This window comes from Lissotriton helveticus, chromosome 10, assembly GCF_964261635.1.
Source record: "Lissotriton helveticus chromosome 10, aLisHel1.1, whole genome shotgun sequence".
Lineage (NCBI taxonomy): Eukaryota > Metazoa > Chordata > Amphibia > Caudata > Salamandridae > Lissotriton > Lissotriton helveticus.
In genome coordinates this window covers 362,341,660-362,357,168 of record NC_136071.1, presented here as the reverse complement: position 1 = coordinate 362,357,168, position 15,509 = coordinate 362,341,660, and the positions used below count along the sequence as shown (strand labels likewise).

The 15,509-nt window shown below is 48.4% G+C and overlaps 1 protein-coding gene across 1 annotated transcript in view; it reads right to left on the bottom strand.

The window, feature by feature from the left end:
• LOC144784018 (SCO-spondin-like) overlaps positions 1 to 15,509 on the bottom strand; it is a 1,726,865-nt gene that overhangs the window by 894,859 nt on the left and 816,497 nt on the right. The window contains exon 66 of the mRNA XM_078662721.1: positions 14,223 to 14,408. Coding sequence (XP_078518847.1) covers positions 14,223 to 14,408 — 186 coding nt within the window. The remainder of the gene's footprint in view (positions 1 to 14,222; positions 14,409 to 15,509) is intronic.

Sequence of the window (15,509 nt, the reverse complement as noted above, 5' to 3'; positions counted from 1 at the left end):
CCCTGTTGTTTATCCTAGCCATGGATGCCCTAATCGCCACTTTCAGGAAAGGCACCTACACAGAGGCCTACAAGTTAACACTGGCCCCTTGACACCATTCTATATGTGAGGGATCCCCGGGTTAATTTAGAGCCACTAATAGGAGAAATACTGCGGTTTGGCAACTTTTCTGGCCTAGGCATTAACTGCCGTAAATCCGTGATTTTCCCCTTACTTCCATTACGATCCCCCTGGGAGTGCGAATTTCCTTTGGAGTGGTGCACTGATTCAGTTAAATATTTGGGCATTCATATACATCTCGATACTGCCCAGATTATTCGCCTCAACTATAGTCGAGCACTGACCACTCTTGAATCTCAAGTTGAGAGATGGCTACATTTACCCCTGTCAATTGCTGGCCGGGTCGCGATTCTTATGATGATAGTGCTTCCGAAATTTCTGTATCTTTTCAATAATATCCCTATCCCCCTCCCCAATGGGTTTTTCTTGCAACTGCACAAGCACCTCATAAGGCTAGTATGGGGGGAATGTAGGCACGGGTCCGCTGGCAAATTCTCACCCTGCCGTATGATAAAGGTGGTTATGGTGTTCCAGATCTCCAACTGTACTATTTAGTGCATCAGTGCAGCTATGCATAGTTTCACCCAGACGCTCGGGTCCCATATTTGCGCCCTGATGCTGATTTTGTCCTCCCTGAACGATTGTCCACCGTGCTTCCGAAGGGTGTTCCCAGAGACCCTACTGACATACAGACTGTCTCCACCACTAGCTGGGAATGGGACAAAGTTAGATGGATCACCAACGACCCCACGCTATATTCCTCCACCTTACCCCTCCCAAATGCCCGTTGACTTCGAATCACTGGCGAAAAGTCGATCCAGAGTACTTTAACAAAATTCACTATCTCAACCCTAGGGGACCTATACCCAGAAGGGCACATCTTCTCCCCATCATCAGACACTCGGTTTCAGGACAACACCTTTAGGGATAGTTTTGTGCTCAGTCATCTCCGCTCTGCGCTACACTCATCATTGCCGGATTTTTCTTTAGAGCCAGACCCGTTCCTGCCTCTAACACTTGTAATTGAAAGCCCTAGTGGGGCATATCTGATTTCTAAACTTTACAAAGCATGTACATCATTGACGCCAGTGCATGACAACAAGGTTCGCGCAGATTGGGAGACTGATTTGGGCCACTCCATCACTGACGATCAATGGGCCAAATGCTGCGCGGTGACCAAAAGATGTTTCTCCAAACAGCAGACATAAACTCTTTCATTTCAAGTTCCTGCGTAGGATTTACATCACCCCCGCCAGGGCACACAGATTAGACACGACCAGATCACACACTTGCCGCAAATGTAGCACTATTGGGATACACTGTTAACTTTCCCAAACCAGTCAGATGTTTTGCATCCCTCAGCTTGCTGTTAGCTAAACGTGAAGTTGCTCTGCTATGAGGCCATGAGCCTGGCTTATTGTAATACTAATTGTGAGGTTTGTGCTGGTTTCCTGCTGGGCTCATCCTATCCCAGGGGTCACTACAGAGCATACGCAGAAACACTGCGGCAGGCCTCTAGCTCTCAATTAAACCATGGTATAGTTCCAGAAGGAGTGGGGTAAACCTTGCATCTTCAGACACTACCTGCACTATGTATTCCTTTCCCCCTCACGAAATGCTGCTCTACCTTTTGCCATGGCTTATTATATGTACGGCCACTCAAAAGAGACCGAATTGGACTATCCATTGCTTAATACCAAAACACACAGGAGAGGATTGACCTATGGGACATTGTATTCATTTCAAATATGCCAATGTATTACTGTTGTTACACAGATTGTACCATGTCTGTACTGCAGTAAGGATATGATGTTGTTTTGCATTCTTTTAGCCCTTTTTGCTTTCCTTAATATTTGGATATTATGTAGTTGACAGTGAACGTGTGCACCTGCTCTACCTTCTGATTGTCAAAATGATAAATAAAGTTTTTAAAAAAAGCATGAAGCAAGTGTGATCTATGCAACACTCTTTACAAAGAAGACAGATAGAAACACATTTCTCCACTATACAAGTTTCCATGAAAGAAATTTGTGAGCCAACCTTCTATATAGCCAATTTAAAAAAAATTGTCGTAAGTGTTTAAAGAGAGAGGATTGGGAGCGTGACCAAGATGGCGGCGGAGTAGGACGTGCTTCACTGTCCCTCCGGCGCTGCCAGATCTTTAGATTTGTATAGCGCCCTGTCCAGTGCCCATCCGTACTGGTAACAGCACTGCCCTGTGTCCCTGAGCTTCCCTGATGCTGTTGGTGCCCCTATTTCTCGAACCTGAGCAAAAGCAGAGCGGAACTGTGTGGTGAGGCCCTGGCCAACATCGGGCCCGGCGTGCCTCGTGGCAGGAAGTGAGCGGGGGCCCGCAATTGCTGAAGCGGCGCCTCGGCGGATTAGCATTACCGGCCCTGTCTGGGTGGAGTGACCCGCGGAGCGGGGGCTGAGACGCCGTAGGAGGTGGGCGAGCATTTCCGGGCTCGGAGGAGGTGTGCGAAGTAAGGAGGAGCTGCAGCCGAGTTGACTGGAGCGGCGGCGTCCGGAGCAGCCCGGGCGCCCGTTGCAGAAGCAGCGGTTGAGACCCCCACGGGGTGGGTGCGTGCTCCCACGCTGCCTAGTGCTGAACGGGGCTGCTTCTTTCAAATGCCCCAGTGCCCATCAACAGAGGTGAGGAGAGTGGGGGCGGCTCCCCGGGACTCCTGCAACTCGGCCCGCAGACCAGCGGACGGCGTAGGGCCTGCACGGGGGAGCAGCGCAGAGTCCCCGGCATTGGTGGGGGCTGAGCAGCTGCGTGCATCGTCCCCGGCGGCCCCTGTGACCCGTTGACTGGGGGTCTTGCTGGCTGAGGAGGTCCTACTACCCGGGGAGCGTGGAGGGAGCCTGGAGCGCGGCAACCCCCCCCCCCCGATACCTGAGAAGGTGCCGTTAATCACCCGGCGGGGTGAAGTATAGCCCAGGGGCGCCTATTGTCCTACGTGTCGGCGGGAGAGCCTCTGGCTGTGGGCCTAACTGCACTTTGAGGGCCTTGAGGCTGTCCTGCCCCAGTGGCCCTGGAGATAAGGAGGAGTGCTGGGGAGTGCAGGCAACAGGCATTCCCCCTGCGCTGAGTGGTGGGCCGGGTCCAGCCCCTGATCGGGCCCTGCAGCGGTGTGCCCCCCGCTCTTCTGAGAGACTGCGGACTAGTCTGGCACAACGGGGCACAGGGAGCCCATTCACGGATGGTGCCTTGGTGGTCGCTGCACCCTGCCTGGCCCAGGTGGCCTTCTCACACCTACCGAACAGCGGCTGTGGCCCGGGCGGAAGGTTTGGATGCCGGGGCCTTGGCAGAGGCCCTGGGTGCAGGGTGGCCCTACTCCCCTTCCCCTCCCCCGTGGGGGTTCGGCTGTGGACATGAGCTTACGCCTTGGGGCGAGTGCGTGGGCTCCTAGCTGGGCACCTGAGAGTTGACGGCGCACTTACCCCGGATCTATATATTGGGGAGCGGGTCGCCCCTGTATGAGAGATGTAGACGGCACAAAATCGCAAGGACAAAAATGTGAAAGATGCGACCCAATCAGGAACAGGGCGGTCGGACACACCACCTGCTGCCGTGTCCCCACGCTCTGGCGATGGTGAGGCCCCGGCAACTAAGGCCTTCATGCTGGAGCTGTTCTCCGCCATCAAGGAGGACATCTCGGAGCTCCGCTCCCAGCTTTCATCGGACCTGCGGGAGATGAGGCGTGAGGTGGAGGCTGTGGGGGAGAGGGTGGCGACCCTTGAGGAGCATTACCTAGGAACAGCGGAGGCCATTCATCAGCTGCAACAGGACGTGCTGCGCCTCACTGAACAGAATATGGACATTCAGGCGCAGGCTGAGGATCTGGAGAATAGATCCCGGCGGAACAATATAGGGATCAGAGTGGTGCCGTGGAAAGGATAGGGGGATGACCTGCGCAAATATATAGGAGCGCTCTTCTGACAGGTTCTTGCTGAGGAGGAGGTACAAGACATTCAGCTAGACTGTGTCCATCGGGTTGGCCTGCCGCGTGGGGCCCGGGCCCCTCCACCAGACATATTGGTCTGTGTCCATGATTTCCAGCTCAAAGAACGGATCCTTGGGAAGGCCCGAGATCTTAATCCCTTCCAATTTTGTGACCACTATCCTGTGCTTTTCCAGGAACTGGCGGCCTCCACTCTTGTCAAGCGCAAGGAATTCAAGCCCATCACCACCCACTTGAGGGAGCAGAGCATTCCCTATTCTTGGGCACACCCGTTCCGGCTCATCTTTAAGTTCAAAGGATAGTTAGTCCAGGTTCGCTCTTTGGAATCGGCCTTTGATATCTTGGGGCTGGAGAAGCCTGCTTCCACACCTAAACAAGGGGGGGTCGCCTAGCAGTCTGCGCAGACGATCTGCGGAGTGGCAGCGGGTCGGGAAGCCTTCCTCCGCGGCGAACCCTGATCTCTCAACGAGTCTGCTGGAGAGGGGGGCTGTGGTGGCCTCTATGGCCTTGGTCACGGACACATCTGGAGTCGCCTGAGACTGTGGTATGGCACTGGCTGGGCCTGTAGCTGGCACCGGAGGCGGATGATTCTCTGTTGCAGTGTGGTAAATCCCCTATGGCTTTGGGCGGTGGTGTGTCCTGCATCAGGAACTGGCAGAGTGAGATGTTGGGGTCATGTTCCCCTGCTATGAGGGCCTGTTTAACAGACTAATGTTTTTTTACTCTCCACTGTGAACTTTGTGTCTTTTGCTTGTTGGGGGTTCTGAGTGGCTGGGGTGGAGGAGGGGGGGTTTGGGCAGGTTTTGAGGTTTGGGGTTGTTCTGGGGGCTCCGCATCAGCTTTCGGGGGGTATTAGGCGAGGATCCAGGGATTCGCTGGGGCAATGCAGTCCTTTAGAGGCCTTGGTGATGGGTCATGCAGCAGCTACCTCTCTCCTCCCGTGGTACGGTGGGTAGGGACCTGAAGGTGGTGAGCCTCAATGTTAGGGGACTAAATAGCCCAGTGAAGCGAGCTGCTATTCTCTCCCTTCTGGAGAATGTGGAGGGTACTGTGTGCCTTTAACAGGAGGAACACCTCCTCTCTAAAGATGTCAAGCGTATGGCAGACAAGCTCTTCCCGCTTCAGCTTTGGTCCTCGGGCCCGAACAAGAAACACGGGGTGGCTATTCTGTTTAGCGTGTATGCGCATTGCAAGGTTATCTCTCAGGTGGTGGACATCAAGGGCAGATTCTTGGCTGTGCGCGTGCAATGGGGGGAGATGATGTTCACGATAGGGTCCATTTATGCCCTCAACATTAAGCAGGAGCCCTTCCTGCGGGCAGCCCTCTTGCAGGTATTGGCGTCGCCGGACGCCCTGATTCTAGTGGGGGGAGACCTGTACATTGTGATGGAGGGTGGGGTGGACAGGTCGGAACAGAGATCGCATCAGGCTGGAGCAATGTCACAAGGGGGGAAACAGTGGCTTCTTGAGGGTGGGTTGCATGATGTATGGCATGTTAAGCATCCCCAGGAGCGCGACTACACCTACTACTCGGCAGCCCACAAGACATATGTGCATTTAGACCACTTCTTGGCCACGTCCCCCTTCTTGCCTCATTTGTCAGAGGCGGCCATAGTGCCGCGCTCCCTATCAGACTATGCTCTTATCTCTGTGGTGATTACTTCCAGCGGCACTTGGCCACCACCGGCCGGTTGGCTCCTCTGAGATTCCATGCTTCACTCGGACTCAGTGATTGCAAAGATCCGCAACACTATTACTCACTACCTAGCCGAAAATGCGGTGGGGGATACTCCCCTGGCGTAAATTTGGGAGGCCTTGAAACTGGTGGTGCTGGGAGAATTTATAGCGCTTGCAGCAACATATTCCCGCCTGCGTAAGGAGAAGTGCGCTGAGCTTGAGAGGGAGGATAGTGGCCTAGAGGCGTTCCATAAGCGGACTGGGGCCCGAGGTTATGGAGGGAGCTGGAGACGAAAAGGCGCATGCTCAAAAACCTTGACCTCGACAGGGCGGTGCATGCCTTATTGTGCCTCCGGCACAAGTTTTACCTCTGCGGGGATGAAGGGGGTAGGATGCTTGGGCATAGGTTGCGGGCACGAACTCGGTTAACCACTATCCAATCCATCAAGAACCAAGAGGCAACAGAGCACACCACTGATGCGGCCATTGTAGGCGCTTTTCGCCAATTTTATCAAACTCTATATAGGAGGGAGGAAGTGACTTCTGGGGGAATAGCGGAGTATTGTGTGTCGTGTGGTATCACGCCCCTCTATTGGGAGTCGGCGAAGCTTTAGTTTCAGCGATACGCATCGAAGAGGTTATATCTGCTATCGCACGGCTGAAATTAGCTAAATCACCTGGGCCGGATGGCTTCTCAGCCATATTTTATAAAACGTATTGCGTGGAGCTGGCTCCTCTTTTAACGCACCTTTTTAGTTCCTTTCTTGATACAGGAGCGGTGGCTCCGTCCAAGATAGAGGCAGCAATCACGGTCATTCTCAAGCCCGGGAAGGACCTTGCAGAGTGTGGTTCGTATAGGCATATCTCGCTCCTCAACATTGACGCCAAATTATTTGCGGGAGTGTTGGCTGCGAGGCTTAGCCCCTTGATGGGTGGAGTGATTGAGCCCGATCAAGCGGGATTTATCCCAACGCGGCAAGGGGGGGATAATACTAAGCGGCTGCTCCATCTCATGGATTTGGTACACCGCTCTAGGACGCAGGCCTTCTTGCTATCTATAGACGCGGAGAAAGCCTTTGACAGCGTAGATTGGGACTACCTGTTTGCGGTGCTGAGAGCTTTCAGGGTGGGGGACAATTTCCTACGATGGGTCTGATGCCTTCATGCAGCTCCTAAAGCCGCGGTGCGGGTGAATGGCTGTAAGTCTGCGCTTTTTCCCATCACCAGGAGAACGCGACAGGGTTGTCCCCTCTCCCCTTTGCTTTTTGCGCTCTATATGGAGCCTTTCGCCCAGCGCATTCGGTCCCATGTTGGTATCTCCGGGATCAAGTTCAGGGCAGATGTTCTTAAGATCAGTCTGTATGCAGACAATGTCATTTTAGCGCTGACTAACCCTCACTCCTCTCTACGGTGCCTATAGACGGAACTCCTTGGATCTCAGAAGGTAGCAGGGTTTAAAGTTAACTTTTCAAAATCACAAATCCTTAATATCTCCAACGCTGAGGCTGACGTGTTGGACTTGCGTCAGGACTTCGCCTTCCAGTGGGTCCAGTCGGACATTACGTACCTGGGTATCCGGCTGGCCCCTTCTCTTGCTAAAACTCTGTCCTTAAATTACGCCTTGCTCGTTGATCATGTTACCGGGGCCCTTTCGGACTGGTCCCGTCTCAACTTGGCCTGGTATGGGAGGCTGGCGGCGATATAAATGACTGTACTTCCCCGTATATTGTATCTCTTTCAAATGCTGCCCTTGAGTCCCCCACCGGGTACATTGCGGAAGCTTCAGGGGCTTCTAAACAGGTTCTTATGGAATAATAAAAGGCCATGACTGGCGTTAGCTGTTGCTTCTACCCCGAAAGCGGCAGGCGGGCTCGGCTTCCACTTATTGACGGCATACTTTCAAGCGTCTTGCCTTAGATACATCGTAGAGTGGAACAGACCACTGTCTAGTAAACACTGGAACTTTATGGATCAGACAGTGGCAGGGTGTAACATATGGCGGGAGTTGTGGTTACCGCGCAAGCGTAGGGCATGGGGTTTGTATTCCTCCCCAGTGACTTCCTGACTCTAAAGGCATGGGACCAATTGGCGCAGCATAAGGGGTGGACCACCTTTCCCTCTCCAATGACCCCTATCGTGGATAACCCGGACTTCCTGCCGGGAGGCGGGTCCCCAGTCTTTCAGCGCTGGTGAGAGGAGGGCTGTAAGAGAGTGGGCTCTCTCTTTCATCTGGATGGTCTGATTCTGTTCCCTAGGTTGTGTGCAGAATACTTCCAGCTGCCTAGAGCTGATGCTTTTCATCATGCACAGGTGGCCCATTGGGTGACCCAACCAGCCAACGTGGCCCTCATGACGGTCTTTGAAAGATAGTTGGTCTGTAAAAAAGATGACCGGAGACTCATTTCGGAGCTGTATGCGATGATAATACGCCATCCACGGAAGCAGCGTACGAAAGCACAAATTCGCTGGAAAACAGAGCTGGGACGCCCCCTGACAGGAAAAGAGTGGGAGCATGTTTTCTATCGTGCACAGCAAACGCCCTCTAACACCGCGGGGACCGAGGCGGCCTACAAAGTAGCCGCGTACTGGTACTATACACCGGCGCGCGTCAAGGCTTAGGATGTCACGAAGTCAGGCCTCTGCTGGCTGGGGTGCGGGCTTTCAGGGACGCTGGTGCACTTGCTATGGCGTTGCCCAAACTGGAGCGGTATTCAAACATGATCTTAGATGAGCTAGATGCTGCATTTCAGATTACATTCCCACGGGTGCCTGAGCAAGTGCTGTTGGGGCTTCCCCACTCTAAGTTCTTTCCTTTGCGCTCTCTGAGGGGCAGACAGATTGCATTGGCTTTGTTGGTGGCGAGGCAGGTCCTCCTGGCGCAATGGGGCTCCCCGGCGGTGCCAGACCCCCGCGATTGGATCCAGCAGCTTTGGCATATCCTAGCCATGGAACGGCTCTCATTAGGCATGGACGGGAAAGGCTCGGAGTATGCTAAGCTCTGGGGTCCGTTCCTTCAGCTCCTGTCCAAGGACCTTCGAGAAGTGACATGCCAGAAATACTTGCAAATCTTACAACTCATCCCTCTGGAACCTGCGGGGGCTACGCCTGCTGATTGATTGCTGTTTGACTGCTATTAGATAGAGCTGGTGGACCCTGGAGGGTGGAGGTGTAGGTAGAAGATGATGCGGAGCGGGGTGGGTGTCGGTGGTGGGTTGACACGGGAGGGTGGTGGGTCAGGGGGGTTTTGTTTTTCCTGTTTTGTTTTCCATGGTTGTTTCTTTATAAAAGCGGTGGTTATAGCTCAGCGGGGCGGCAGAGCTCCTTCTTTTACATGGGGTCGCCCTCTGGGGTGTAGGCCCAGACGCTGTGTCATTAATATGCGAATACGCCCTGCCGGCAAGTTGATGTTGGCAGCTGGGCTGTGTATCAAGATGCCTTTCCGCATAATAAAAATGATTGACTCTAAAGAGAGAGGATTATTTCTCCAATGCACTGAACCTCATGAGTGGACTTCAACAAAGAAACTAACAAAACGTTACTCCAAAGAACTTTAAAATGGGCATGGAAATACGCCCCAGGAAACCTTGTTGGAACCAAGAAACCTAAACATCGACAACTCTTTTGTGTGTGTGACAACCTTTTCAGGTGCCACAAATGCGGTGAAAAAACCTATTCGAAAGAATTGGTCAATTGTTAATTAATTGGAATAATTCAAAACAATGTCCTTATTTGCATTAAAAAGGAACAAAAAACTTCAGGATTGTTTGGTGAGAGCAAATACCACACATAAAACTGAGATGGTATCTTTGAGAACTTTTTTTAATTTACCCCTGATAAAAGGACACCATAAAAATGGGAAATTTCACTTTATGGGATAGCACGATTGAAGGGGAAGAATTTATATACCAAGGAGTAAGAATCAAGCACTTTAAATTTACCAACTGTAATATGACCAATGTGGTATACAGTGTGATATGCCCATGCAATCTGGCATATGTAGGAAAGACAACACAGGATATTAGAAAAATAATTACACAACACAAGTCCTGTATAAGATGCAAAGCACTTAAATGCACTAATACTACAACATTATACACTCATGAACCATAAAGTCTCTGAAATCATATGGACTGTACTATCTCATGCTAAATGATTCAATATTGATTCTACATTATTCAGATTAGAGGCAAAAATGATTTTGCGCCACCATGCTGCAGTACATGGACTAAATGAAATTAATGAGATAGGTCATTGTCTTTCACAAAATACATGATACAGGTAGCTTGAATCCTTGAACACGGGAAGCCAGGATCAGTCCATATATGTGACCACCAGTAGACAAACGCAAGTAGGAATTACATGCGGGTGCCAGAGACTTACCATATAGAGAGATCCAGGAATATGTGTCCTTTTAACAATATCCATTCTCCCAAACACACAACAGTAAGGTTTAGGGAGTAGCTGAGATTATAATTCATGATATGGAGCCCTCCTGGTTAGTTTAAGGGAACTTACCATTCATTATCCACACACATTAAAAAAATCCCTGCTGCATAGTAAATAAACAGGGTATATTGACTGGGGCTTGCTGTGAGATAGGGAAAAGTCATAAGTGCAATATATGTCGTTATGTTCTCAGATATCTCACATGTATACAATTATACATTTTGAGGTCTCGCAGACAACAAGAATGTACGTGCTTTTTCAATTTATGTTGTTCACCATAGGTGTCATTTAGTAATCAGCCCCTGAAGATAATAGAGAAGATAGAGCCAGGTACTCGAGATCATAAACATTGGCAAAATAGAACTGGTACCTGAATACAGAAAATTGGTTTCACTTAGTATTTCACTCCTGAAGATAAGGAAGAAGGTATGTCCACCGATTTAAAACAATCAGTAAAACATACTCCAAAAACAAGTCCTAGACTTAAGGGGGCAAATAAAAGAGTGTTTAAACTCCCAACAATAAAAACATCATGCCCCTAGAATCCCCATGGTAACTCAGCTTTGCCAACTGCTTTGTTAGCTGGAAGCACAACAGCAACCTAAACAGCAAGCCGGAAGGCTCATTATGGGGTTGCCGGGAGAGATGTGGCGCTGCGGCCAGAGCGACTGATGCTGGAATCTGGGGATCACGGTTCGATCCCCGGCACCGACGGCAGATTAGCCCAGCACCATGTGACTCTGGGCAATAGCTTGCTTAAACTTCCCGACGGCCCCCAGCGCATGGAGACCCTTACAGGTGATTGTTTGCGCTTTACAAATGTGGATTATTATTATATATCCCCATGGCAACGATGTCCATCACGTCTATGAAGGCTTCCACAAAATTGCCTGTCCCACAAGCAGAAAGCCAGTGTTTCCGCAAGACCACCGCATCTTTTGAGTAAGCATTTATGCTGTTGGGAATGGGATTGAGACGCATCAGCCTCAGGAGCCAGCAATTTAATTAGATAAGCAGCTCCAGAATCACCGGGACTTGGCACTCATATATTTGTAAATTCATGTCACTCATGTGGCACCTATCACTAAGCTTGGCGGTAATAAACATGCAAGTGTATCACTTAAACGTATATGTGCTCAGCCAACACGAACAGTCAATATTTTCCTTAAAGGCACAGTTCAGTCTCCTCCTTTAAAACGAGTCTCACAAATCGGTCTTATTCACCCATTTAATGTTTAAGAACACAATAGTGACACCTACTGTAAATTATAGATTCCGGCAGTCTACCACTCACTTCCTAATGCAATGCATGTTTGCTACCTAGGTCACCCAGCTAGATGTGCATTTTTTTTTACTTATACCAGGCCCTAAAACTTTTCTGTTCTCCCCCCAGTTTAAGAGGGCAGCTGCAGCAAAGCAGATTTGGATCCTCAGACTCCCTGTGATAAAAAAATATAGGTATGCCTCCTGCTTTTAATTACAACTTGTTTTAAAAAAAAGGGTATCACATCATGTAAGTACCATGTCCCCGACAAGAGGTTTCCATCCCTCTCCTTATTCCACCACAGAAATCTGGCGAAGGACCTAAACAGTCATTAAAACAAGATGGTTGATTGCCAGTTCATATTTCACTAGACCACTGAAGAGCTAAGACCATCTAATGTGAACTGCATGTTTCCCCCAGTAAATATTTGTATTATTCTTCTTTAAACAAATCAGTGTGGGCCCTAAATCTTCACTTTTCATGTTCCCAATACAGAGTCCTTTCTTTTCATACAAACAAACATTGCAAGCCCTGAAGAAGGCCTCCATCAACTGTGAACATGGCCCGATAGGAGGTCGAAATGCCTCTGCGTATATTTTGCTGTGACCAGGATACATTTGACATCTTAATGGAATAAATCACCTAGATGACTATGGCAAAAGAGACATGCTTCAAGAACTGGTGAAGTTTTCGGACCACCCAATAAAGGCCCATCTAGAACCTATAGGACTATAACCCATGGGGTAAATACTTGCATCCCATCCTTAATCAAACAATATAGGACACTACCATAAAAGTCAGGTGATTTAAACACACTAAAATGTTTAATCCTGTTTTGTATAAAAAAGAAAGGCTTGGCAATTGTTTGGATCACAATTTTTGAATGTATATACAAGTAAGAAAGAGTTATTAATTGTGTGAATCACAATTTATGAATGTATTCAATGTATTTGTCTTTGAGAATCATGTTAAATGCAGATATATACTGTTTGACACAGATGTAATACCTTTTGTGTACCGAAAAGAAAAAAGAACATTGATCCTTGTAACACGATTGCTTGCCTCAGACTTCGTTTTTGGGGGAACATATGCATAGATATATGAAGATGCAGCTCATTATAACAACAAGGTGCACCTTGTTATAATCTTAGAAACGTAGCACGGGTCATGCATTGACCATTTGGGGAACAAATGTGAGGCATTCTCCTAAAAAGGATTCATTATCTATGGTGAAGGAGGTATGCTTAGAGATATAGATTAGCTGATCCAAGCCCTCTAGGTCCTGAACAGGATTACTCCCCAATTTCGATAATCATTATTTGCAAAGTGACACTTCTAGGCCGATGTGTCACTTTGTAAAGCCCTGCGCTACCTTATACCACCATCAGGTATAAAGTATGACGGGTGGGTGTTCCCCTGCAAAAAGCCTCATAGAAGTGGAGTCGTGAAATCTCTCAGATTTCACCGCACCACTTCTAAGACGCTACTGCGTCAAAATCCTACGCCTGTCTCACAGCAGGCGTAAGACTGAGGCAGGCACATTTAACATGGAACTTGCCCATGTGTAATGACCTATTGCTGGAGTTGCGTCTCTTTTGCGACACACTGTTGCAATGCGTCATTACTGCGCCTATAGATACAGCAGAAATACTGACCTATCTGTATCTCCTTGTGACATGAAGCGCCTTACATTAAATATGGCGCATCCATCGTGTCGTAAGGAGGGCGCAGTGAACTGTTTCATTGCTGTTTTCGCGCAGCGATGCAACAGGTTTCATAAATGAGGCCCATAAGAACTTGAGCTGATGTCAAAACCCCCCCCAAATTTTTGACAAAGGCAAAGAGTTTGGAACTGGCAAACAGCTACGATTATAATTATTCATGTTACAAGCACATACCACAAAAATAAAAAAAAGCGTGTTTAAATGTAGCAACCATATGCTTATAAAAAAAATGTAATAAAAAAATGAAATATTGTTCACAATTTTATTAGACAGTATAGGTGATTGCTAGCAAACCTGAGAACTTAGAAACCATTTGTTGTTTTATTGCACATGACAGGCAAATGTCATTCTTATTGGCACAAAGTAAAGATACTACTGGCTTTGAATTACTGTAATCTGAAGATCTTGTTAAAACACAAAAGGATGACGAAATAAAATAAAAATGGAAAGAAAGAAATATTGGCCCGATAGTGCACTTCTTTTCCATTTTAGATGGAAGTGCATATGTGGTCAAGTGAAGTTCTCTCACTCACAAAGCAAGAAACTCAATGGCTACAGAGGGCTTACCAATTGGTCCATCCCGTATCCTGTGGTATGCAGAAGCAAAATGTGGATGGCAGTTGAACAGACCCAAGAACGATGAGGCTGACCCCTTTCCTGTCTCTAGCACTTTTCATATTTCAAATAAAGCATTGATCTTAAATATTTTTTGAGTGAAAACCCAGATTACAAATAATCTATCGGGATCGGTAAATACCTCACTCTACAGTACCTGTAATTATCAGACTGCGTAAATACCTTTACGCCTTCTGTTGAACTCATAATATTGGGCCTTATCTGTGGAGCTGACAGAGACGTGATTAACTCTTTTGCCAGCCAGGCATTTACTTATGCCAGTCAGCCATTAAAACTCACAACAACTCAGTATATCAGACCAGCATAGCTGCTTAGTTGTAACCAGAATTGTGTGTTATAGTTCTTTGTGAGCAGAATGCAGTCATGTTAAAAACTCAGCTCATATGTCTAAATTTGGAAGAGCCTAAACTACTAATGTCTGAATTATGGTGAAGTGTGTGTTCTTCTCACCTGGACAAAGAGAACTGTCGCATGGCTCTTCTTGCATGGATTCTCCTTTGCATGAAGATGCCGATGGTGCCAGTGTGGTGTTGCAGTGTCGAAATCTCCTCCGTAGCCCGATCTGCTCCACATTATAGAAACAGGTCTTGGAGCATGGTGACCAGTTAGTCCACTCGCTCCAAAAGTCAGAGGTCTCTGTGATTCAAGGAACATAATATATATCCTTAGACGTGCCAATATATATAACTAAGACCATCTCCGATCTCCCAGTACTATCAGTCTTACAGGGGGGTCTGAATCCAAATACAGGCCCTAATATAAGGGGGTGCTACCATCCAGAACCCTCAACGTAGAACGGAAAATAGAACTATGAAACATATGGAGCACAGACAGTCTTGCCTCCAAAGAGCTTCATATGCCTAGGTAGCAACTGGACTAAGATCTATATTCCCTTTTTTTGAACTCCAAAGAAAGGCATATTTCTTAAGCATGCAATATCTTATGACATTGTTGTGGAATACTGATACCAAACCAGCAAAAATCCTATTAACCAAAACTATATCAGTTATGAAAATACTAAAATATAAACTAGATAGATAAGTTGAAAGTAAATTACACCGGGCTGGGGCTCTGGGGACCCAAAAGTCAGGTAGAGCAAAAGATTTTTGTCATCAGCTTGTGGCACTTAGTAGACTGTTGTGTGATGTCTGGATTAGGCCTGGGCGGTGAACACTGCTTCGTTCGCAGAGTTTGCAGAGTGATCCACACTCCGTGGAGCAAGCAGCGTTCTGACATGGAGCATAGTTTTTTCCCCGCTCACCAACGTCACGTTGGCGAGCGTGAGCAATGAAAATCCACCTCTCAGCGAGATTTCTCAATGTGGGCGATCAGATTTATCAACACGATTGGTCACATTTCTCAACATGGGCGGTCGCGGACGGTCGCGACCGCACATGCTGAGAGACCTTTAGTTCGCATTGAGAAAGCTGCCACTCAGGTAGAAAATCCTCTCAAATGGCAAGACAAGAAACAGCTCCCTATTGCGCTGAGCATGGTGCCTTTCGCACTGATTTTACAGCACGGGACAAACACCTGGCGCTGAAAATCAATGTGAACGGCATGACCAACCAAACTCTGCTGCTCGCAGAACTCCACGTAGCATTTTTAGGTAGAGTTTTTGGGTAACTTCTTGGAGTTCCCCACTGCCCAGGCCTAGTCTTGATATGTGGAGATACTGATGGTCAGACCTATAGTGAAGTTTTCCTCTGTTATGGGTACGGTTAAACTGCTCCTTTA